Raw genomic sequence first — 23,449 nt, 5'->3', positions numbered from 1 at the left:
ACTCGAGAAGCAAAAAAGGTAAAAAGTTGAGGCTTCATTCTATTCCTGTTCCATCTATTAGTTATGTCTTGCAACAAAGATCTGCAACAGAAGATCGAGAAGAAAGGGTGAAAAACGGTCTTTCTGAATCTAAAATTCCATATAGTAACGTGGAACAAGTCTCAGAGGTCAATGAACAAGAAACGAATGAATCAAAATCCTGCATGGATGATCAACAAGATCAGTCACAGAAAAACGCTGCAGCAGTTTCTCCGCCAGTGTGTCAGGATAAAAAATTAACTCCTGAGTCGGAGGATTCATGCTCTGCGACGTACAAAGATGCTTCGGACAGTCGTAAATATGCAACGACAGTTTCAGATCACACAACACAGATAAATGAGTTAGAGAAACAGAAAAGTGAGGTAAGATCTTCGACTCTGGAAAGGTCGGAAAAGAGAACGTTACAGTCTAAAGAAATTATTAAAGGCCTTGAGAAACTAACAGATTCGGCGGAATCATCAGGTCTCCTTCTTGAACCAAGAGACTCGTTAAGAATTGCAAAGTATACCCAGCCAGTTGATGCTAAATCTAAATGGTTAGAAATGAAGAAAAAATTTTATGGAATGGATTACACCACGACTGCGAAGCAGGAAGAGCCTAAGAAATTAGAAACCAAGAGTCTTGCACGAATAACGTCGGTATCAAAACTTCCAGCACACAAAATATTCCAGTACAATATGCAAGTCGGAAGAGCAAGACAAATGGGCGCAGAGCTGCCTTCAGCTGAGGGAATACTTCTGGAGAAAAATCTCACATCAATTGGTATTGAGAGGGCAGTAGTACCTGATCGGCTCAGAAGAAATGTATCACGGTCTCTGCAACCAGTAGTTCAAACGCCTCACCGATTATCTCACACTCAGTCATTATCCCAGTGGCCATTAGGCTCTGATAACTCTCCTTTATTGAGGGGATATGTTACAGAGCAAAAACCAAAACCGAAACCGAGAACTGAAGCAGGACTTATTCGTGGTCGAGTTAGTGGTACGAATCGCAAAATATCGACTGCGACATCTGCATGTATCAATTCTTCTGTTTCAACCTCCGATGTAACAGTATTAAGCCAGAAATACAAGGGGAACCATAGACATGGTCTGAAAAGGGAAACAAATCAAAAGAAGGATAATCTACAAAATTTGCTACATATAAAGCCAAGCTCTAGTGAAATGAGCCACCGTAACACTCCATTATTTATAGAGTAGGTACTTTTTGAATTTGCAACTAACATTTAAGTATCAACGATGACCTAAGTTGATAAATGGTTGACAGCATTCACTCTAGTAACTCCAAAAAGCAAAACGATTATTAATATTTGATATTGATTGATTTTTTTGTACAGTTTCACGCAGAGACATGAAACGTCAGAGGGAAGTTCAAGACTGGATCATCTTTCACAGGTACAAAGCACTGCAGGTATAGTTTCGATGAATAATACTTATTCTTCAAGTAACGTTGAAGATGATTCTTTATTACCGTTTTCTGGTCACACGTTTGTCGTGCCAAGAAAATCTAATTACAGGAATTCGAAGACATCTCATAACTCGGATCAGAAATTTTTTAAGCTCGTGGATTCTTTTAATGAAGCTGCCATTGGCGATTATAGTTAAACATGTATTTCTTAGGTTCTTAGAGAGAACCAATAGTAGTATTCATATCAATTTGATCACAGTTCTGAAATTCTCTTTGAATTTTAAATTTTACCCCAAAATTTTCCATGTATTCCTAGAGTATTTATATTTATTATAAGTCATTTTGTATTCCATTTACACGGATTTTTATACTAATTTTTTTTTAACTTTGCAATTTTTTTACATTTTATTTATAATACTTTACAATTTTTCTAAAATATAATTGATATAATAAATTGTTACAAATCTTACAAACACCTACGAATTCAATTATTCTATATTGTAGGTGGCCAGGATATTTGATTGTTCTCTCGTAAAGGAATCTCGATATTTCGTAATTTTTAACTGATTTTCCGATGGAAAATGTCAATAATGTAATAACAATCGCGATAAAAAAATTGAGCTACTTATATTTTCTACTTTCACTATTGATGCTATATGAAATTCCACGTAAATGCAGCAATAAAAACCCAATAATGGAAGCAAATATTACTGCTCACCTAAAGCTGTACATACGTATGATCGTCTATAATCTTGTAACGATCCTCTCGATAATTCAAAAGATCATCTATGAACTTTTGACTACTTTCGTTATGCAAACTAGTCAGAACTGGAGGAAGTGGAACTAGATCAGCGGTTTTTGCAAGGTCTTCGTAGTACATGTCTTGTTTTGGTCCCATCATGTGGAATTGTTGTAAATGCAAACCTTCGCTTAGCTTTTTTTTTAATTCCATACTCTCTTCAGCGAGCATATGTTCCTTAGGCGGAAACTTCTTGACACCTTGCCAAAAGCGTAGAACAAATCGAACCTAATGATGCACAAGAAACAGAAGATCACTTTACGTCTCTTAAATGCGATTGTAGTTGAAAAGAATTACAACAACTTGTGTGACGATACAAACCTGTAGATCAAACATGCTGAAAGCACAGACATAGTATGGTAATCCGACAAAGGCAAGACTCGGGCTTTCAATGGCAATCAAATGTTTCCACAGAGGTGTCACCATATTATGATCAACTTCGACGCCGCATCTTTTGTCCAGAAATGGAAAGCTGTACTTGTAGCCTGTTCGTTTACATCCGAGAGATTGAAATTGAATATTAATTTCTGGATCATTCGTGGTCAGTCATTATGTAGTGCGATACTTTACCAGTACAGTAGAAAATGGTGTCTACATTTTCCTCTGAACCATCTTTGAACACCGCTTGGTTTTCTCTGAGCTCTATAACGTCCGGTTTCTAGTTTTGATAGTAATTCGAATTACACACATAATTGAGGTTTAAATAATGACAAGTATAGTACGTCTCTAATATTCATAAGTGATTACTTGTATGACGTTGCTGGGAAACTTGGTGAGTATTGGAACCTTAAGATGGTGACTTAGTATCACCTGATGTGCGTGCTTTGATATTTCCAAAGCCAAGTCCATTCCTGATAAGACAAATGATAAATTCATCAAGTTTATTAACTATTAGTAACACTCGATGACTTCAACAAGCAGTGTGGAGTCATCTCCAGAAATACCTGATGGTCCAGCGCCAAGAACCACAACTTTTTTACCAGCAAAGATTTCCGGTACTCTGTAATCGTGGCTATGCAATGTACTTCCTTTGAATGAACTGTGACCCTTAAGTTCAGGTATATTTGGTTGAAAATAATGACCATTACAAATCATGATAGCGTCAAATACCTCAACTAACACTTTTTTCTTTTCAAGATCTTCAACTTCCACTGACCACTTGCCCATTTTATCATCACGCAACGGTTTGATCAGTACCACATGATGATGAAACTGTGAATCGGTGTAAAAGGAAAGATTAGCTCTCACGAATATTTGTCAGGATTCATTCAATCTTTTCAGCGATCTTCTATTGGGAGAGATAAACGGTATGTGCCTATCACCTGAATATATTTCCTCAGTTCAAAATGATCGCAATATGAATTTATAAACTCCAATAGTTCTGTGCGTGTTAAATAACTCTTATCATTATCCGGAATTGGAAAATCTGGGAACCCCATCACTTCTTTGGGAAGATTTGTCCTGCGAACATCAGATTATCTTACTTCCATAAAAACACCGGAAAACCATAATGTATCGTTACATGTCATAATCTTTCCAAATTCCTCACCTACCTCAAGTTTTTGTACATGCTGGAGTGTATCGATAGCCCATAAGCATCTCTTCCAACTTCTGGTGTGTAGACCCATGTACCACCGATGTCCCCAGTTTGTTCATAACAAATTACTTCAATGCTTTTCTTGTTACTTTGGCTTGTACAGTGTCTCAGGGCAGCAAGGCCCGCCGCTCCAGCACCTATCACTGCTATTCTCATTTTATTCAATTGATTTCCTCTTAAGTTATGAATTTGTTCAGTTGTATTTTCCATGCGACCCAACACTCGATGCAGTCACCGATATTCTGAAAGAAGTATTTGACTATAAAACTATTCGTTCAATCAGGCAATCAATTACATACTATATGTATGTTTATTCAAAAAAGAATATGAAAAAGTATAGAACAAGTTATTTTAGTTTACTGATTCCGTGAGTCAATTTACATATTTGTTCACTTATTTGTCCTCACAGAGCAATGTTTATTGCTGTATTGTTTGAATCAAAATCAAACTTTTCAACAGCTAAAAGATTGTTCAAATTTAATGTCAAATTATATTTATTCATTGCTGGTAGCAATATCACATGTTAGTATTTATCAGTTCATTAGTTCAAATATAGGATCAGACTTAAGAGGGGATGAATATTTTTTTGTAAATCCAGCAATTCTAGACAAAGGAAAATTTTATAACAATATCAAAAAGATCACTGCACGAATTCGTTCTGTTTTACCTTCAAGAGTAATTGATCGCTTTATGATTTATGAAAGTTGCTGTTGATCTGTAGTACTGCTGCAATCTTATTGACTTTCTATCAGACTGCAGCTGGGTAAAAGTGATACATGCAATACACAACTGTCAGTCGTGAGTTGTTATGGAATTAAACCCTGAAGAGTAAAATTCCCCACTTAAAAATGTGATAAGGTCAGATGTCGTAATGATAATGTATATATAAATGCAGAGTTCATTACCCAATGCAGCAATGATGAAATTTTCTGGTCTGTTATAATAATTGAGGCCTTATTTTTTCAATTCACTTCGATTTAAATTAAATTATTGTCTTCGAATATTATTATTATCATTTTTATGATGAAGGCAAACAATCTTCTCCCTACCGAGACACAATCTGTACTCAGATACACAAATGATGCTATAGTCCACGTTGCTGGTTGTAGACACAATGAAGACTGCAGTGTGCTTGATGGAAAGTAAAAAGAAATACATTCCAGAAAAGAGAGAAGGACTGTGATAACAAGGTCGTTCACTCACGGCAATCACTAATAAGGGAATGCATCAAATCAGCTAAGTGTCCTTTGCTTGAATATAAAGATTTTTCTTTATTCTTCTTATGTATACAACATTGAAAAATCCACGGCCACTCCTTTTGTGCATCTAATGTTTCCTTGAAAAATTCTTTTTACTCTACTAACTACCATCGATCGAACAGATGTTCGTTGCTACTCGTTCGTTCAAAATTTGTCTCCTTTATCATTTCATTTTCAAACAAATCAAGCCATCACATAGCAAAATAAATCTAACAATCATCTTATAAACAAAATACTTTATTTTTCATAACTACAGAAATAATTTATTCTCTAGTAACACACATATTTCGTACTCATATATCGAGGCAGTAATCATTTTACTACAGCTTTCTTTTGAAATTCTTCTTTTATCTCAACTCACCTAGTTCTAAACAAATTGACGGAAATAAATCTATATTAAACCTTGAATAGCTAGTGTTTAAACTAGTCAAGGTCCTATTTGTATTTAAAGAATTAGGCTGCGATGAATAAAACAGCACTCAATAAAGAGAAGTTCAGAAAAACTGTTAGTATTTTGTTACAGATATGAATATTTTATTAAGTATCTAAGGGATGTACGAATTCCTTTCAACTAATTAGATTAAGCCATCTCATCAAAAAACATTAGGTCAAAAAAAAGTTACACGATTCACCTTAGAGTTGACTTAAATAGATAAGAACACAACTGTAGGTAACCAAGTAAGTAAATTAATTAGCTCGTTTGTAAAATCTATTGCTATTATTCCAAAACGTTATTGAACTTGTTGAAAAGCTCGAATGTAACTCGCATGCCGTAGGTGGAGTTAATTGTCGAGAAGATTACCACTTAACTACGGTACAAAAATATGAGGGAAGCGATTGGCGACCAGCTCCTTAATATTGAAATTAATGTATATCTCAACAGTCTTTTCACTCAACATTGAAATTGAATTAACTCGTCAACATTTGATATATAATTACAACATTTGTATGTTCTTAAAAAAAATTTTGGCTGTACGTCGATTTAACAACATGAATAAACAGTAGCCTGCAATTAGCAAGCAAAAGGTAATATACAAAATTTTCACCGTTTAGTTCTGATATCAGTTTCCCACTGATTTTTATACAACATATATAACTGCATCGCAGTTCTAGCATCTTCTACAGAACTATGCTCGCCGCTTTGTATATCAATACCGAGCAATTCTGCAGCCAGTCTTTTCAGACTTGGTGTATTCCCCTTTGAAACTTTTCTAAACTGCTTATATCTCGATGTATCTCTTATCATTCTCTTGGGATGGGATAAGAATAGAACATCGGTATCGTGCTTGAGTGCATGGCCAATCAATAACCTTCCGTGTAATATTTCAGCCACTTCTTTTTGGACCGTCTCAAAGTTTTCCCCGTTGTGAAGATCATGAGGACGAATCCCGCTCACCGGTGTTCGGTAATCTTGAACCTTTTCTCGCGGCTTGACATACTTGTCGTAAATACATACTCCGTACCTATTAACTAGTGAAACCCGTGCCAACATGTTCTCGGTTCCGTCTCCAATTCCAACCATCTCACAGTCCATTGCCACCTGTTTTGTCAGTTGATTCATTGCCTCGTTCTTTGTGATATCCACCTTGGATTTAGTGATGGGGGAAAAGGTCTGAAACCAAAATTCATATATTCTATAAAGAATTTAGGTGGTAAAATGACACAGTGGAGACAAAACAGTGATGCAAGCATTTTTGAAAACTAAGAAGATATTTTCCTCACAAAGCGGGTATGTTTCCCGGTAATAAATCACGAGGACTCTGCATTTTAGAGTACGTGGATTTAGAAAAATAAACTGATTTTGAGATTTAGTTACCAAGGCAGGTGTGGATGTAGTAGATTCTACATTATTGTAATTCCTCCTTTGCCTCGGAAAAGTTTTTGCATGAGCGTTATTGTTCCTAATTTTTTTCTCATCGGATCCCGAGTCTTTGATGAGATCTTTAAATTTCTCCCAATTTGTTATTGAGGTACCATGTGCTGGTCCGTGGCTTGGTTTCAGGTTAGGTTTCATTCGTTTTTCGGTGTTTCTAGACTCGTTGCTGATCGCGAATGACTTTTTATTGTTGGCTACTGTTTCCTCGGTGTTCCTTTTAGTTCTGGTTATACTCTGCTGATCTTTCATCATCTTCGATAACATATCACGGCAACAAATTAATATCGCGATAACAATAATTATCGGTAGAAAAGTAACCTCCTCTACCATTTCTCCCTTTCCTGCCCTTTCCACAACTTTTCCACTCTTTGCAGACCGGTATTTATACACATATCAGTGCAAGCGCATGCGATTTCAAAATAACGAACATAACCGCTTCTGTTTTACCAGGAATTCGCTACTGATCGAGGCTTTTTCTTAGGTTTTTTTTTTTGCGTTGACTCGGTCGATAATTGATACCCTACATTACCCACTGACACAGACGCATCACTGAGTGTCGTCGCCTATCTCGTTAATATTATACTCCGCGGTTTAGGCTCATCCTGAATTCCTGAAAGGTGCAGGTTTGCTGCTGAGTGGTTGTCGTTTTGATCTGTTTTGAAACGCTTGTTTTTGCTTTATAAGATTGAAGCTATTGGTTATTGTCATCGAATTACAACGACGAATTAAGAAATCCACGAATATATTGAGAAAATCGCAGGTGAACAAAGACCATATGAAAAGTTTGAATCATTCGGTAGAACAGTAATTGCATTCCTAAATCAAATCAATCGTTTCGTGTACCGGCAACACAAAGAACGGTAGACATAATTCGATACTTCGTTTGTTTCCCGCCAGATGCCGAAGACAGCTTCTCATAATTATTGCATAATCTCTCACTTGACACGGTTAATCAGAATAAGACTTTTTACTTTTCTGTTATCAGTAGCCACAATTTTAAGTATCGTTACGATCGAGGACAGACCGAGGCTCTCTCGACGTCTTGACACGAATACAGTAGAGAATAAATTCTCGAAAACAAATCAAACATGTTCACTTGCATCAGTCGGGTTACAGCTCTACCAATACTGCGTATCTCACATGCTCAATGTTAGGCTTATTCTTTATTTATCTATTATAACAATGCTTTCTCTAATTTGTTCTGTGTTTTTGACCCTAAATCATTGAGCTTTAGCCTTTTTAAAAACACTTGCATTTTAAGTGGATTTATGAATCTCTTTGAAAAATATCCATCTACTCTACAACAATAATAGTAATATGTTTCCAGGTATGAGTGGAAATCAAGATTTCAAAAATGCAACATCCGTTTATGACTTCACCGTCAAATCCATCAAAGGAGAAGATGTGCCATTATCTAAGTACGTTTAACTAAGTTTCGAAGAGCTCTTCACAAAACTTGATTTAAAGCAACATATAATGAGACAAAAGTATTAATGGCACTTCAATGGTTATTTTAGGTACAAGGGTCATGTTCTTCTTATCGTAAACGTCGCCTCAAAATGCGGCTTGACGTCATCCAATTACAAGGAACTGAATGAGCTACATGACAAATACGCTGAAACAAAAGGTCAAGACTGTGACCCTATTGGGATATCTTACTTAATCTCCAATAAGTAATTCATATGATTTTGTTCCTTCATAGGTCTGCGCATCCTTGCGTTTCCGTGCAATCAGTTTGGAAAGCAAGAACCAGGCACTAGTGAAGAAATTTGCAGTTTTGCTGAACGCCGAAATGTAGGGAAATATTTTTTAACCTTATAACGATTTGATGATATATTTCATTTCATCTGACCAAATTATATTTAGGTTGAATGAGAAGAAACGCGGAAGACATTATGTGCTCTGAAAACTGTCGTGAATCATTGTTGTTTTCATTCTTATTTCTGTAGGTAAAGTTCGATTTGTTTGAAAAAATCGATGTCAACGGAGAAAACGCCCACCCGCTCTGGGAATACTTGAAGCAAGAGCAAGGTGGTATTATGGGTAGCTTTATCAAATGGAATTTCACCAAATTCATCGTGGACAAGGAAGGTAAAGTTGTCGAACGGCACGGCCCAAAGGATCCCCCCAGCAAGTTCGCGTCAAACCTTGAGAAATATTTCTAATTTACTTTATTTAATCCTCTCAACAGTGTTGTATAGATTTTAAGTCATCTGCTACGCGTGGTAACAGTTAATCTTATTTTTCGTTTAATCCTTGATTTGTTTCACGTGATCGGCATTTTTCAAATAATAATCATGCGCCGGTATTATTGTTGTCGGATATCACGTTTAATTGCCGAGAGAAATATCCTGCGATAAGTCAAAATGATTATATAAGCCTAATGCGCCTTGTATATGTTTTAGGCTCTTTCAAGTTACCGCCATTTTTTATTAATTTAGTGTAATACTACATGCCGTAAATGATCCATGCTTATTCTTATACGATTCTACTAATAATCTCATACTTTTGTAACTTGATTTTTTATGTATGACCGAGTATATTTTTGAGAATAAAACTTCGGTAAAATACTGGATCGTTATTTAAGTACATACGACGTAGCTTAAGCTGTCGGTTGAAATTGCCGTGTCAGCTTTTTCGGATCAAAACCACTCGTCGAGCGGTCAAACTCATTTGAACGGTAATGTGCCTTGTTTTATGCAACCAGGAGTTTAGTCGCGCCGTACTGGTTTCCGTAAAGTGGGCGGAACTCGCAACTTCAACAACTGTTATAACGGTAAATTCCTAATTTTGGTAATTCGAATGTCAGACGAATTAATTCCGACACATGAAATGCCACAGAAATAGGAATTTCATACTTGTAAAATTCGTAACTCAAGTTTTATTGACAAGTAAAAAATGTTCCCAATGTAAATTTTAATAATAAGATGTAACGATCATTCTAGTACATTGCGTATCTCTGCAGATCCATTAATTTGTTCATGGGTCAAGTACAGCTGAGATCTTCACCAAGCTCTCCAAGATACGTAGTTGCGAATCCATCGCTGTCGACGCAGAATGGATACCCGTTGCTGTATTGCTCCGACGTGTAACTGCCGTCGGTATCGCATGAAAGACTGAAAGTTAGCCCTGCTTCGTCATATATCACGTAATCCCTCGCACAGTCTGAAAAAATATATCCGTTAAATAATGTTAAAAAATTGACGTACTTTCAAATCTCAATTAATTACACAATTTCTTTTCTTTGAATTAAATTACTCACTGCAATCAACTGTTAGAATATTGCTGAGTTCGGTCTGATACGACTCGATCTGCGTGTTGTTTTTCCACGTGCAAAGAATTCTGGAATTGAAATATGCTTGTATTTTTTTCTTTCTGAAGAAGAGGAAGAAGACAAAAGTGATTCGACAAGAAACGGCACTTTTCAATTACTAACTGTGAGCTTGAAATTTTGTAATGGCCGTAGCTGCCGTCTCCTTCACAATTTACGCCGTCAATGTGTGTATAGTAACGACCGTGTGTCTCTAATTTCTCTAGAACCCTGGCACGTCCAACCATTGCACTCTCGCACTTGCGAAGATACTGAGACCCAACAAGGGTGGCATTGTCTACAAGTTGAAAAATTATTATTAACTAACATTTTGCATCTACAGGATGATCTTTGCAACACATAATAATGCAATACACTTCTAAAGTCTCAGAATGTAACCGGATGACTATTTCGTTATTAGAATTTTTCATTTGCAAAGCATCGTCTGATGGAAAAAAATCAAACTAATGCAACCAGGCTGACAGCTGACCGTCGGCCGTGTTTTTTCGCGTCTGGATGGTAGAACAGGTATATTATTGATTACGTTTCATTAATTTATGTGAAATGAGTAATTTGTATCCCCAAGAATTATGATTTTCCTGTACTAAAATTGTAAACTTAGGTTATGTGGTGATAAAATGGCGCCGACAACCATGCTCTGACGTCATGAGGACATTTTCCAATTGGCTGTCGAAGTAGTTCTTATTGGTACTGGAACTCAGGCCTCCGATAATAAATCGAAGAATTGCATTCCACGAACTTAGGGAAATATAAATAAAACATCGATCAAGCTTACAGCATGGAAGATAAGTCATCATCGATTCGGGATAAACCCTTTCTGTCGGTTCTCCAGTCATGGCTTCGACGCACCAGCACAACCCGTTATCACATTGCAGCTCCTCGTAGTTACCATCGCTCGAGCAGTGCAAGGAAACGTCTTCTCTGCCGGCATCTTCGAGGGCCTCCCTGCGTCGGCTACAGGCTATAAAGGATACAAAATCCAGAAAATTTTCAAATCAGGCAAGTAAAACCGAGCGGGATTTTGTTGAGGAAATAATTTCGTGTGGAACGTTTACCGCAAGTCATGTTTTCAGCAGATGCCCACCATGCCCAACCGAACAACCTCGTGCCCGTCGCGTTATAGCAAAAACATCTAAAAGGTAACATTTTTATTTTTATTTCAGGTATAGTCTCCGAAGACCGTGCATGTATTTTATTTTGTTCAAAAAAATTTTAATCCCTAATTTTGATGCGAAGGCCTCAGTTCTTCGCTTTGTCGTAAAAAGACGATTGAAAATGATTCACCTGCCGTTAAGTGTTTCCCCCTTGCATTGCACGGGTCGCCAATAATTGTCGTCGGTACAGTTTGGTGTCCATAAATTATCACCGGATTCATACTCAGAGCAAGTTCCTGCGGAAAGAAAATCACTTCGAATAATGACGCAGTAATTTCCTCATACTTGACAATTAGATTGATAAGAAAACGCACCGTTTTGTCCGGATACGAAGCTCGTGTGGTATCCAACGAATATCAAAGCGACGGTAAAGTACAGGAAACTGCACTTATAAAATCTCAACATCCTTGATGCTTTTCAAACACAGTATATGACGCGTTGGCGGTTTTTTACAATTAGAAACAGGCATAATAATCACGCTTAGACATTCGTATTTATCTGCACAGCAGGCGACCACTATAACTGACCATCGAAATAATTAATATAACGTGTGAATCTGAAACGATAAGCAAGTGCTCCTATCTTGACCAGATGACGAATTGATTATCCGTACACGATACCGTCTATCGAACCACTTATCTCTTCACCACAAGTTTTGCGACGCGGCCCTGGTTAACAACAACTTATTACTAACTAGTATTTGGAACTTGACCATTAATTGTGCAGAAAAAATTCGGTGTGATCGGATGTAATAAACTACAAAAATGATAGAAAATTCCCCAAAGCGGTTAAAATTCTTTCGGACGATTATTATTTCCCCAACTTTCGAGCATTTCAGAGTTGTCATGTAAGTGCGTACAAAAAAATTATAGACCTCATTTCACGGCTTCTCTTCTGAACGTCAAAATATGGCGAAGAAGAAGGAAAAACTGCAATGATCCTTTATTTTCAAGATATGTTTTATTATAATTTACATGCCGATTAATCAAGTACAGCTAGGAAGGTTCATATTATTGCATTATACTTTGAGTTAATTATTATAATAAATGTATTATAGGTATGTATGTATAGATATATATTCTATTGCACTTCGGTATTACTTATTATCAATTAATTTTCTTTTTCAATACAAATACCTCACAGTTTGCAGACTCTAATTGCTGGATCGAATTTCACAAACTGTATTATGTGCCTACATATATTTACAAAGTTTGCACCACATACGGATGGGTACAAAAATGCTATATAAAAAATCGTACTTATATCACACGGTTTCTTTCATTTTATTTTGTGCGTAAAAGTGTATATCAATTAAAGTTTATAATATGATATAATTATGCAATAACACCACGCCGGTCAACATCCAGAAGATACGACTTCAGTTTATTAAACACGACAACCTGGAATATTAAGTAATATTATCAAGTCTAAGAAATCGACTTAGAGTCCTCTGATAATTATTGTTACTGTTTCATTTTACGGAAAACCAGGATCAACTTCCGTTCAAATTGGCTTATGAAACGTAGAACTTTTTTCAGTGATATTATATACGCCTTATCGTCGTGTAGTAAAAATTCTGATCCTATATCTTCAGCACACTGACCGACCTAGTAATGAGTATCCGATATTGCGCAGAAGAACGACGTCAAGACCGCGTGGGTTGAGACAGTTTTCCACTATAATTGAACGGTAGTAGGCAACGTAGTGAAACAAATCCTCTCAGCCTATTTTAAAATTTATAGTTTCGAACGAGTCTTTACATCCACAAGTGAATCAGAATATAGGTGTTTAAGATTGGGACGATTTTTCTTTACCTTTGGCAAGAAACTCAGATTTGACTATCCACAACGGACTTTCTCAACTTGAACCTGATCATTGGAGCCATTCAATTAATGGAACTTCTCGTTACAGCAGTCATAAAGTATTTCTCGAACAAATGCTGCCTGGTTCAAGCCTAATATCTAGACTAATTAGTACTCGTCGTACCCCTGCCAAGGTGCTTGTGGATTTCCAGGTGCAAATACAGCACCTGGTGGTTGCCGAGGAAAAGTGGCACGGGCTCTAGCCATTGACGGTGGTACAGGATAGGAGCTGGAGCCTGGAGAAGATGAAGATTTCACTTGAGCTACGAGTTCGGCTGGTCTGGTGAGCAGGTAGTTCCTCTGGGAGGATTGCAGGTTCGTATCCCTCTCCAGCTGTCTGTGAAGCGGCAGGACGAAGCCGCTGGGAAGGTTCGATTCCTTGTTCAAAGTCGGTGGCAGCGCGTCGTTCAACGCGACGTCGTACTCGCTCTCCGGTATATCTTGGAGCTGGTTTTCTGCGTCGTCCGGATTACGCGACTGCAATGTTACTGGGCTCTCTTGCCTTGAAGGTGCGATGAATTCTCCATCGTTCCTCGACGTTGGAAATCTCTGGTCGAATTGTGGACGTGTGAACTCATCCTCGTCCTGGGTCTGTGCAAGCGAGTCGTTTTCGTCGGTTATCGAGTCCTCTTTTTGAAGTCTTCGACTCTGCGGCCTCGTTGCAACCCCGCCCTCGTTCTGCAGCTCCTCCCCTTGCCGCTGCCTGACGTCGCTCTGAATCGTTCTGTAGGCGTCGTAGGGCTGTCTTCTTGGGCTGTAATCCCTATCCCCTGTCGTACCGATAGTCGCCTCATCGTCCACATTTAATCTCGATGACCTGGCGCCATTGTTCGAAGAATGTTCTCGCGAAACGGGCTGATTCTGAGCGAAATCAGACTCGCTCGTTTGCCTCAAGCTTGACTTAACCTCGTCTGATCGCGGCTCCACCCTCAATCCGACCTGCTTCAAACCCCTGGGGTTTGGGTTGCCGCCTCTCGATGGCAGGAAGGGCCTTTTAACAACACGCACTGTTGTCCTTGGTGAGGATACCGGAACTTCCTCAGGATCATCGTAATATTCGGACGAAGTTTCCGAGGAGTAATCGATCGCTAATGGACTCTCAGAGCTCGGGTCTTCGTACTTATAATTTCCACGTGATCCGGATATCGGTGGACGTGACGAGAGTTCTTTGGGCGCCAACTTCGGCTCGGGGTCTGGGTCAAGATAGCTCTGATCGTTGCTCTTATCGCGATAATCTTTGCTCCTTGTCGGCTGCTCCAATTCTTCGTCCTCTTCGTCCTGAACGACGCTTTCGCCGTCGTCGCGTTCTTCATTTATGAAAGTCTGTTGTGATGTGTCGATCGTTTTTTCCATCCTTTGACTATAGAAGTTGGGCTTCTTCACGGGTTCATTCTGCAATATCGGTGGCTCTCGTTCGCGAGCTGAGAATTTTGGTCGAACGTAATCATCGTCCCTGCTTGACGGACGGTTGCTCAACGGTAGAATAGGTCTCTCTGATCTAATCGGGTACTGGCCAGCCGGTCTCTCCGTTGTTGATGGGCTAATTGACCCCCGATCACCCACGGCTCTGTCTCTCTCGTATCCATACGGTCTGTCTCCTCTTTCATAGTGCCTGTCTCTCTGCCGGTCCGGACGTTTCCTCATACTCACTTCATCCCCCACCTCCTCTTCCTCATCTTGGTATCGAGGTCTGACATAGAAGGTAAAAAAACATAGATTACATGCTGCAGAGCCTGCCATTAAGAAAATTGGAATCATAAAATCTGTGAGTCGAGTGAGTGAGTGAGTGAGAAGAAACTGTGAGGCGTGAATACCGATAGAAAGTGAGAGAGAAATTGAATTTCGAAGTTCCGAAGCTCTTGGAGGATGGGCAGAAGGTCGGAGGAATCATGAACGATTTCACAAGAATTGGACAGATTTCATGTACCTCCGGCTGAAATTTATTCAGGAATTCAACCTTCGAGATCTGATGAAGCTACATTAGAATTTTATCAGGTTTTTCGAGGTTGATAATTTCGTGAAATATCAAGCTGAATTTTAAGAGCTTTGGGTGCCGATGCATTTTGTTCGGATCGTATTTACGGGCCAACGGTCAAAAGATGGACGAAGTGTCGTAAAGGCATGCCAAACTACGATTACGGTCCTCTGTAGGGAATTGTGGTTGTTGCAATTGTTTTGTGTACATTACCTTACCTATAGGTACGCTCCCTATCACGATCTCGATCTCGGTCTCTTTCTCTCTCTCTGTCTCTAGTTTCTCTTGAGTCGTAAGTTTCCTTGTCTCTGTAAGCTGGCCTTCTTCGGCCCGGTCTTCGGGGTCTAGTTTCCTCCAAATCATCGACTACGTAATCATCATCGACTGGATCTGGCCGTCTCCGTGTTTCTTCTGAAAGTAATTGATCAAAGTAAGTACTGATATGGGGATCCCTAATCATGTGAAAACTCGCTTTTTCGATATAATCACCATTAGGCACGGGGGCGGCGGCGGCGGGTGCGGCAGAAACGTTGTATGCGTATTTATTTTTTTCGGATACCGGCACAGGCCTTCGTATCTTGGGCGGTGCTCGCGGTCTTGCGTAAACTGAACTACTGGGCGCAGCAGGTTTGACCAGACCATCGGTACTCCCCGTTGCAACGGGAGCTGGATCTGATTTATCGTCGTAGTCGTTTCTGTACCTAAATGTGATAACGATCGGTAGAGTTAAGTTGCGCTAACGTGACTTGCGTATGTATATTAAGTGTTAAAGTGAGAGTCAATTCTATGTTCTATCAAATGAACATCAAGGCGTTGTGACGTCAGAGGCGGGGAAACTTTATTCCAATTCCTGGTCGTTTTACTCTAAAAAAAAATCGAATACAAAGGTTTTCTATTCGTGCCGGGACTATAAAATCAGCCAACATATATATTTTTTCCGATTGAAAGATTGAGTTATAAAACGCGTGCGTTGAAGTTACGAGATGGGCTGTTTATTGTATCGCGGCGGCCATTTTTCTTCCCTCTCCCCCACACCTATTCTATTGGAATGTTCATGGGAGATTAAAATTATTCTGTAATTCGGATAGAAGAAAGTAGACTTCATCATAGGTCGATAATAGTCACTATTTCCCATTTATCAACTACTATTACTGTAATATATAATGAAATTCCACAAGATGGATCTTTTCTTCCACCACGGTATCTCATACAAGTTTGTCACCTAAAAACTTTTCATCGATTAATTTGCCAAATTATCCCGATTACCCTCTTACCTTTTATCAGAATTGTATGTTCGCCGATCATCCGAGTCTCTGGATGAATCCCTAGTCCTGGAATCAATTGTTTCTTTTCGTCGGTCTTCGGCCGCTCCACCTCTTCCTTCAGGATAATTCGTCGTCTCCGGATCGCGCACTCTATCCCTAGGCAAAGGCCGGGAATCTTCGTCGTATTGGTCTACGGGTCTAGCCCTGATTGGGGGTTCTCTGCGGTTGGGTCTAGGCGCGGGTATCTTTTCGCGATTCCTTTGATCCCGATCGTCGTAGACCGGTCGACGATCGCTGACATCTCGGGGTCCGTATCCAGCGGGATTGTCCCTGTCCCTCTCCCTTTCTCTGTGTCTGATGCTGCGGTCTCTTTCCGAGTCTCTATAGTCCCGATCCCGATCTTTATCCGACACGAAGTCGCGGTCGTCGTACTGATAGCCGTCTCTCCTGTCGTAGCCTCGTCCTCTGGTCCTCTCGTACCCGTCGTCGTAGTAATCATCGTCGTATTCGTATTCATAGCTGGGCCTCCTCCTCCAGGGCCGTCTGCGCCGTGTTGGATCCCTGAGGCTGGGTCTTCCCACGGGAACTTGTGGTGCTGCGGGAACCGGGGGAGCTACCGTTGTCGTCGTGGTCGTTGAGGTCGTTGTCGTCGTCGTCGCTTGATAGAGAGCGTCGTTGCGATGCCAGTATTTTTTAGAATTTGCACAATCCACCTCTGACGCGAAATGGCATATGAAGGTCTTCTGGTCGAAGGCGGTAAAGTTCGCGCATAGAAAATCGTACCGGGTACCGTAGAGACAGTGATGATATACCTGCATACAAGGGTTGGAGCGATGTTTTAAATATGATAATGTAATAGACGGATACGTTAAGTTGGAATTTAAAATTTTTTTTAAATTCTGATCAAAATTTTTCAGAACAGCAAATAAAATGCGTGGATTGGTATTTAAACCGCGTTTCGTCATACCTGACATTTGTGCTGTATGCTGGCGTAAAAGCCATCGTGCAGTCCGTCGCATTTAAAATCAATTTCCTCCGTGGGCACGGTGCTGTAGAACGGATATGAACTGAGATTGTAACCATTCAATTCCCGCGGTAGATTAGGATCCCAGATATAGTCTATTTGGGGAATACCCGTCAATGTGTGACCAGTTGTTGCGTTAACATCAGTCTGCACTGTAGTTACCTATAGAAATTGTAAGTGAACCGTGTTATACGCACCTATGTATGCCTATACATAACTAAAAGCATTTTACTGTTTCTTATCAAGGTATTTGGGCGCACTCTAATATCTCATCGAGAAATTCTTTATGCTCAACATGCAGCGAAAGAAGGTCTTATAATAACTGACTAACCTCAGGCTCTTCCGGTTCTGGTTCCTCCGTCGTAGTGGTCGTAGAAGATGTGGCAATCTTAAACTTCGGTCGAGTTGGTTTCAGAGCATTTGTACACACCGCCGTGAGCAGAAGCCCTAAGAGTGAATAGAAGAAAGACACGTTAAAGACCAACGTCATCTCGAAAGCACCGACGTAAAAACGGGACGGTGCATATGACAACTGATCTGGTGATTAACTTACCATAAATCAGAAGCAGGACGCGAATTTTTTCTCTCATGATGGCTCAACTGGAATAAAAAAAGAACAGAAAGTCTACATCAGAAATGTGTGGATGTAAATGCAATCAACTTAGGATACAGATCATATTGTTTCATCTTCTCATCGCGTGACTTGTGTAGAGTCAGTATAATACAACACTTCCACTGACAGCTGGTAGCAGCGATCATTGACACCGATCCAGTGTCCAAAGTTGAACCCTACCTGAACCGTTAGCCTTCGACTGTGACGATTCACAATAAGGAATGAATTGTACAGTTGCATGCCTGGCATAGCGGCTGAGTCTCAGTCAACTGGAAGACACTTCAACAGAGAGTTTTTGCTCGGTGACCCGCATGCATCGCTTAGCAACAAATCTCGCAAGGAGTGAAAATACATTGTCATTTACATAACCCGGCTTAAAACTTGGTTCACACTCGCACATGCATTCGCATGCTGACATATAAATGCGGATAGTAACTGGCGTTAACTGAATCCCTGATACAAAGGCAGCAAATATGGTACCCGATCAACATTTTTCAATTGAACATGCCTAACTGTACCTATAAATTCATTTTTATTCAAGGAAGAAAACCAGATTCAGTCATGTTTCAATTTTGAAGCTATCGAAAATCATTTCTTGATGGTGAATACGGGGTAATCAATAGATCAATAAATTACCACTGACCGGCAAATTGATTATTTTCCAAGCTATCATTTAGCTTCTGATTCTAATTGCTTTTAAGAAATTAATTACAACATCGCTGACGCTGACGCTGTGGTTTCTCGATAACCTTAAGTAAGCTAACTAATATCGTTCACGTGAATCTTCGATGTCCCCGATGGCATATGGATGTGCAAGTTAAACTTTACATATATCATTGGCAAGTCGTACAATCGGTTGACCTTTTCGGTAGAACTCTCTTGAGTAGAATTTCATCACCGATGTCTCAGAGTTTGTATTCCGAGCTGAAGATCGGTGCAAGATTCACCGCTTAAGCAGCTCGTTTCGATGTCAAGGGCTCAATTATCAGCGTATGGTTGTTACATTTCGCGGTTTTCTACACACCGCAAATAAAGCCAGGGTAATTCCCAACTGAAATTCAAGCGGTTTTGCCCGAGGAAAAATCGTCGAAAATATTATTAACGCACCTCTATTGAAGTCTATCGGTGAGTCTAAATGGATAAACTCTGCGGGGTGATTCAGTTATGTCCTCGGTTATATCATAAAAACCGCAATACCGATGCTTACATTAATTGGAATTGCTTTTGACGTACAGAATAATACGTGCAGATCGACAATATCGTGGGTAGAGGACATATAATCATGTGGCGTGGTCTCAGACAGAGACCTTCTTCAACTTCGACCAAAGTAGATAATAATATATACAGTATAGGTATACCTGTATACATTGAAGTATATTTAGTATCCATATAGTGAAAGTGTTTCCGCGCTAAGGCTGGTATAACAACTTGTCACGGTATTCGGCCCGAACAGCGACGCTTGTGGTCGGCGTTAAACTCGATCGCGAAAAAATTATCTACCCATACTAGCAATGCAGGTTAACGAAATTGTTCCCCGCCATCGAACTGCTCCCCTCAGTCGTTACACAATTCTTGCGATTAATTACGAACCGGCACACATTTTATTCTGTAAATGATCAAAAAGGAAAAGTTGTCCTTCAGAAGTGATTCTTTGAATACCGAAGTTTGGCGTGAAATACCAAAAGCTCATCAACAACTTGGTAATAAATGCCAAAGTCAAATATATTTGATGTACCATTACTACCAATCCGTCCAGCTGTGCTACTTAATTCAAAAGAATATCACTGCATAAGTAGTTTATTGTTAGTTGCAATTTCACCGGTCCAAAAACTGCGAAATTAGTGCCAAGAGGATTGATTCGTACTCCGTACGGCGTGTGCAATGTACATGAGTTGCTTATATCGTCCGCTATTAAGTTTCATTTGGGGGATTGACTTTCGCTCCAGTTGCATCATGTTGTAACACGTATATAATAACTATATTATGAGAAAAGTCTACCACAGGAAATGATCGATGATCGATAAAGTTCGGAAAAAAATCTGCAGATACAAGGATTATACACCATGTGCACGGTGATCATGCGAGCAAACGATGTATATTTCGTGCAGGTTTCGCTGTACTTATATTATATTTGTCAAGGTCGAACGTAAGTCGAAAGAAAGGTGGTTCTCGGGTAATACAGCTCAGCTGCGTATAAATGTCAGGTAAGCTGTATAATAATATAACAATATGCTGCAGGTACTTATAAGTTGCAGGTATATAGAAATATATCGCAATACCGATTTATGCATTCATGCACGGTTGAAAAGATCATTGTTCGATTTTCTTTCTGCGTTCAGTTTTTTACAATGAATCACGACTTTCGGGGAGTTGATCTTTGTTCAGAAAACTGGTATGTCACTGAGCATACAGTTTTACCTGCAGAAAGCAGCTCGGAAGATGGCACGACCGTTAAGGTGAACCAAAGGGGGAAAACAAAAGGACAAACTACACGGTTCGAACACTGCGTTAATTTAATCTTGTCAGTACAGGAATTCCATGGCCACACGTATCCGACCTTTGTCCACGCGAGAGATGTAAAGAAAGAAATAAATAACGAGCGAAAGGTAAAGGAGAAAAAGTTGAGCGAAAAACATTCGGATTAAATTTATGCGGTACAATGCACTCTAAAAAAAGCCGAAACCACAGGCATCCTGAAATGGATTCAAAATGGTGGACAAACTGCTGCAGCAGATACGTGAAACGAATTTTTATCCGTCGAATAATTCTTGCGCAGCAATACACATATTTTTATTATACCCTGCGTGGCATTCCTATATATGTCTTATACCGTGGTGAGGAAACTGGATTTTCTGGTATAGTGAACAAAGAGGTAATCATCGTGAATACATTAAGATCTCAATTCCTAATAAACACGAGCTGCGACTATAGCGTGTAAAGTATTGTTAGATAGACTGATATTATAACATTGCAATGGTGATAATTAATATTTATCGATCGCTATTCATGGCTGTAACTCACCATGGAAATTCGATCGACACGTACATATGGGTTATGTAGTTGTGAAAGTAAAATCAGTTTTAGATATTGCGTAAGGTGGGTGTCCCTGATTGGAGACATAAGTCTCGACTGCGCTTCGGGGTTTCAGCATATCGATAGTGGATGTAACGAAATATTAGCGATTCGATTTGACTGCTGCAGCTGCTATGCGGTTGGAAAAAATGTCATCGATCCGAAGACCATTATAAATGAGAAGACGGAAACGAATGCTACCGTTCCAAATCGGTATTACACGGTAAACAGTTTTACATAAACGGATGAATTTCACCAGTTCAAATCTGCCACCTGATTTGCGGGGACAATTGCATGCGTTCACAAAGTATATACGGTATATATATATGTGTGTGTGTAAGTATAGAGACATGTGCCGCAGGGTTAACATACGAGTATAATAAGTATGTTAGTATATTGCAAAAGTAGAGAGGGATTTTCTCTCGCAACCTCTTGTAACACCTCGGAACTCTCGACACTTAGAGCCGTTAAATAATTATACCTACATCTCTACGAAGACTCGAAAAATCCTGCAACAGCTGGGCGGCGATGAACGTTAATTAGACTCGTGTTTATTCTGCAAAATTTCACTGAATAATACGGCATTTGACGGATGACGGAGTTCGCGATAAGGGCCAGTCATCCGTCCGTTCATTACTCGATCTTCAAAGAGAAATTTTTCTCTTCGTTAAACGTACCTGCCACACGAAACTAATACAATTTTTGATCGTCATCACTAGAATCGGCAGCGTTTCACCTGAGCTACTATCGGCTACAGTCCGACTCTCAATCGAAAGTGAGCCGTGTTTCGACTGCGGAGCCGTTAAATTTATTCGGTATAATTTCTATGTGGCGCGACGATTTCAATTATATGCGAAACGCGGTAATCGCTAGATTTTCGGGTGATGTTCTATTATAATCTATATGGCAGGAATATATTACGGGGAGGAAAATATGACGGCGTTAAATTTTGATAATGAAATTTCACCGAACCTTGTCCTCGTCCAGCGTTGAAATCCACTATTCCGCCATTAGTTTCCTTCCCTCACATCCAGCGTATATGCACTTGAGACTTTTCCTGTAATACCGTAGTATAGGCGAGTGTGTGGTTGGTCTTTTTAATTCGGCACGAATGAGAAAGGCTGGTGTCTACGGTATTTAACGTATCGTATAATCGAGCAAGTAACACGGTGGGTACCTGCGGTGCGTGATTGAAACAACTGTTTACCGACAATAAAACGAAAAGGAAAGTAATCGCGGTGGGAATTTGAATAGATTATTGATTTCCTGAAAGGTATTTTTCGGAACCAACCTTGGCTCACACGTGAACCAGACGCGGCGATATATTTTTCAAGATTTTTCTACAGGTCTGATGTACGATTAGAACGTCGAGGTTCGGTACCAGCCAAAGACTACCAGGCTGAAGTGGAAATTCCTGGAGTCGCGACTACCATCGTACAGAAAGCTTTCTCGTTCAGTTGAGTGGGGAACCGAGCGGCATGGGCGCAGAAAGTACCTTCTTGGAATATCATACGTTCGGCATTAAACACGCGTTTCAAAACCACGAACAAAGGCGTCGAAAAACCTTGACGACAAGATATATGAACGTTGACACGCGATTGGCCGGTTAATTCCAGGGTTACTTCAAATCTTGCTGGATTAATTACTGTACCTCTCATATCCGTCGTCGACCCCGTCCGAAACGAGGAAACACGATGTCGCATCTGCATACTCCTTTGGAAGAGACGAGCAGAACAATTAAAAAAAATTTCAAGTATAAAAACAGAGAAAAATGAGGTGTACCGATTTTATCGCATGGTTTGGATGTATTTATTATACCAGTCTTGACTTGAACGATAAAAAATAAAATTCAAAGCTATCGCGGTCCTTGAGCTATTGATATAGGCTTCTTTTAAAAAAGACAAATTTTGGATATAACCTTGAGGTATATTTGCGATTGAAGTAATTAAGAGATGAGAAATAGATATTAAAATACTCATAGAGATGTGTGGTGAATGTATCAAAGATTCTGTAAACTGTTGAGTTTTGGGCATATCGAGTGACTTATAATGTATGTATAAACCTCCCATTTGACCACAATCACGTGAAGGACGTATGCTAGAATAAAATCCCATATAAAAAAAATTTGGAAACGAGGCGTGACTGTTTTAAATGCTAATTAATGCATCTATAACTT

At 39.5% G+C, this 23,449-nt stretch overlaps 5 protein-coding genes across 8 annotated transcripts; 1 reads left to right on the top strand and 4 right to left on the bottom strand.

Moving 5' to 3' along the window:
- Positions 1-1,005: 1,005 nt before the first annotated feature.
- On the bottom strand, positions 1,006-4,989 carry LOC124411896 (senecionine N-oxygenase). Of its 2 annotated transcripts, XM_046891426.1 has the most exons (9): positions 4,510-4,596; positions 3,799-4,084; positions 3,568-3,706; positions 3,190-3,457; positions 2,993-3,096; positions 2,816-2,903; positions 2,567-2,730; positions 2,165-2,473; positions 1,006-1,130 (listed from the first exon to the last, which is right to left on the bottom strand). In XM_046891426.1, exons 2-8 carry the CDS (start codon positions 4,050-4,052, stop codon positions 2,165-2,167), a joined length of 1,326 nt encoding a protein of 441 aa, XP_046747382.1. In that variant the 5' UTR covers positions 4,053-4,084; positions 4,510-4,596; the 3' UTR covers positions 1,006-1,130. The 2 variants fall into 2 exon arrangements, with proteins under 2 accessions (XP_046747382.1, XP_046747380.1); XM_046891424.1 differs by lacking the exons at positions 1,006-1,130; positions 4,510-4,596 and adding an exon at positions 4,748-4,989 and having other exon boundaries at positions 1,800-2,473.
- A 104-nt stretch (positions 4,990-5,093) lies between these two features.
- LOC124411901 (RNA exonuclease 4) lies at positions 5,094-7,415 on the bottom strand. Its single transcript, XM_046891438.1, has 2 exons — positions 6,918-7,415; positions 5,094-6,713 (listed from the first exon to the last, which is right to left on the bottom strand). The coding sequence occupies exons 1-2, from the start codon at positions 7,305-7,307 to the stop codon at positions 6,144-6,146; spliced, it is 960 nt and encodes a 319-aa protein (XP_046747394.1). The 5' UTR covers positions 7,308-7,415; the 3' UTR covers positions 5,094-6,143.
- A 186-nt stretch (positions 7,416-7,601) lies between these two features.
- Positions 7,602-9,549, top strand: LOC124411913 (probable phospholipid hydroperoxide glutathione peroxidase). Of its 2 annotated transcripts, none has more exons than XM_046891451.1 (5): positions 7,602-7,737; positions 8,305-8,395; positions 8,495-8,604; positions 8,680-8,771; positions 8,927-9,549. In XM_046891451.1, the coding sequence occupies exons 2-5, from the start codon at positions 8,307-8,309 to the stop codon at positions 9,140-9,142; spliced, it is 507 nt and encodes a 168-aa protein (XP_046747407.1). In that variant the 5' UTR covers positions 7,602-7,737; positions 8,305-8,306; the 3' UTR covers positions 9,143-9,549. The 2 variants fall into 2 exon arrangements, with proteins under 2 accessions (XP_046747407.1, XP_046747406.1); XM_046891450.1 differs by lacking the exon at positions 7,602-7,737 and adding an exon at positions 7,998-8,126.
- Positions 9,550-9,831: 282 nt separating this feature from the next.
- On the bottom strand, positions 9,832-11,984 carry LOC124411902. The gene is made up of 7 exons (XM_046891439.1): positions 11,777-11,984; positions 11,593-11,698; positions 11,364-11,440; positions 11,084-11,269; positions 10,414-10,585; positions 10,240-10,319; positions 9,832-10,142 (listed from the first exon to the last, which is right to left on the bottom strand). The coding sequence occupies exons 1-7, from the start codon at positions 11,865-11,867 to the stop codon at positions 9,964-9,966; spliced, it is 891 nt and encodes a 296-aa protein (XP_046747395.1). The 5' UTR covers positions 11,868-11,984; the 3' UTR covers positions 9,832-9,963.
- Positions 11,985-12,524: 540 nt separating this feature from the next.
- LOC124411870 (zinc finger CCCH domain-containing protein 13-like) lies at positions 12,525-22,679 on the bottom strand. Of its 2 annotated transcripts, none has more exons than XM_046891377.1 (8): positions 22,246-22,679; positions 18,142-18,188; positions 17,920-18,035; positions 17,532-17,750; positions 16,574-17,376; positions 15,789-16,000; positions 15,518-15,710; positions 12,525-15,014 (listed from the first exon to the last, which is right to left on the bottom strand). In XM_046891377.1, the coding sequence occupies exons 2-8, from the start codon at positions 18,176-18,178 to the stop codon at positions 13,433-13,435; spliced, it is 3,162 nt and encodes a 1,053-aa protein (XP_046747333.1). In that variant the 5' UTR covers positions 18,179-18,188; positions 22,246-22,679; the 3' UTR covers positions 12,525-13,432. The 2 variants fall into 2 exon arrangements, with proteins under 2 accessions (XP_046747333.1, XP_046747334.1); XM_046891378.1 differs by lacking the exon at positions 22,246-22,679 and adding an exon at positions 21,951-21,967.
- Between the last annotated feature and the right edge of the window lie 770 nt (positions 22,680-23,449).

The sequence above is a fragment of the Diprion similis genome, chromosome 10 (assembly GCF_021155765.1).
Source record: "Diprion similis isolate iyDipSimi1 chromosome 10, iyDipSimi1.1, whole genome shotgun sequence".
NCBI classification, from domain to species: domain Eukaryota; kingdom Metazoa; phylum Arthropoda; class Insecta; order Hymenoptera; family Diprionidae; genus Diprion; species Diprion similis.
This window is presented reverse-complemented; position numbering and strand designations above follow the sequence as displayed.

Coding starts and splice junctions, on each gene's coding strand:
- LOC124411896 (XM_046891424.1), bottom strand. CDS start 4,052: ATGGAAAATACAACTGAACAAATTCATAACTTAAGAGGAAATCAATTG. Junction 3,458..3,567: donor AACTGAGGAAATATATTCAG/GTGATAGGCACA, acceptor ACCGATTCACAG/TTTCATCATCATGTGGTACT. Junction 2,731..2,815: donor CACCATTTTCTACTGTACTG/GTAAAGTATCGC, acceptor GTAAACGAACAG/GCTACAAGTACAGCTTTCCA.
- LOC124411901 (XM_046891438.1), bottom strand. CDS start 7,307: ATGGTAGAGGAGGTTACTTTTCTACCGATAATTATTGTTATCGCGATA. Junction 6,714..6,917: donor CTACATCCACACCTGCCTTG/GTAACTAAATCT, acceptor TTTTGGTTTCAG/ACCTTTTCCCCCATCACTAA.
- LOC124411913 (XM_046891450.1), top strand. CDS start 8,066: ATGTTCACTTGCATCAGTCGGGTTACAGCTCTACCAATACTGCGTATC. Junction 8,396..8,494: donor GAAGATGTGCCATTATCTAA/GTACGTTTAACT, acceptor TGGTTATTTTAG/GTACAAGGGTCATGTTCTTC. Junction 8,772..8,926: donor GTTTTGCTGAACGCCGAAAT/GTAGGGAAATAT, acceptor TTATTTCTGTAG/GTAAAGTTCGATTTGTTTGA.
- LOC124411902 (XM_046891439.1), bottom strand. CDS start 11,867: ATGTTGAGATTTTATAAGTGCAGTTTCCTGTACTTTACCGTCGCTTTG. Junction 11,441..11,592: donor GGGGAAACACTTAACGGCAG/GTGAATCATTTT, acceptor GTTACCTTTTAG/ATGTTTTTGCTATAACGCGA. Junction 10,320..10,413: donor TACAAAATTTCAAGCTCACA/GTTAGTAATTGA, acceptor TTTCAATTCCAG/AATTCTTTGCACGTGGAAAA.
- LOC124411870 (XM_046891377.1), bottom strand. CDS start 18,178: ATGAGAGAAAAAATTCGCGTCCTGCTTCTGATTTATG. Junction 16,001..16,573: donor ACATACAATTCTGATAAAAG/GTAAGAGGGTAA, acceptor TATCACATTTAG/GTACAGAAACGACTACGACG. Junction 15,015..15,517: donor GATAGGGAGCGTACCTATAG/GTAAGGTAATGT, acceptor CTTCTATGTCAG/ACCTCGATACCAAGATGAGG.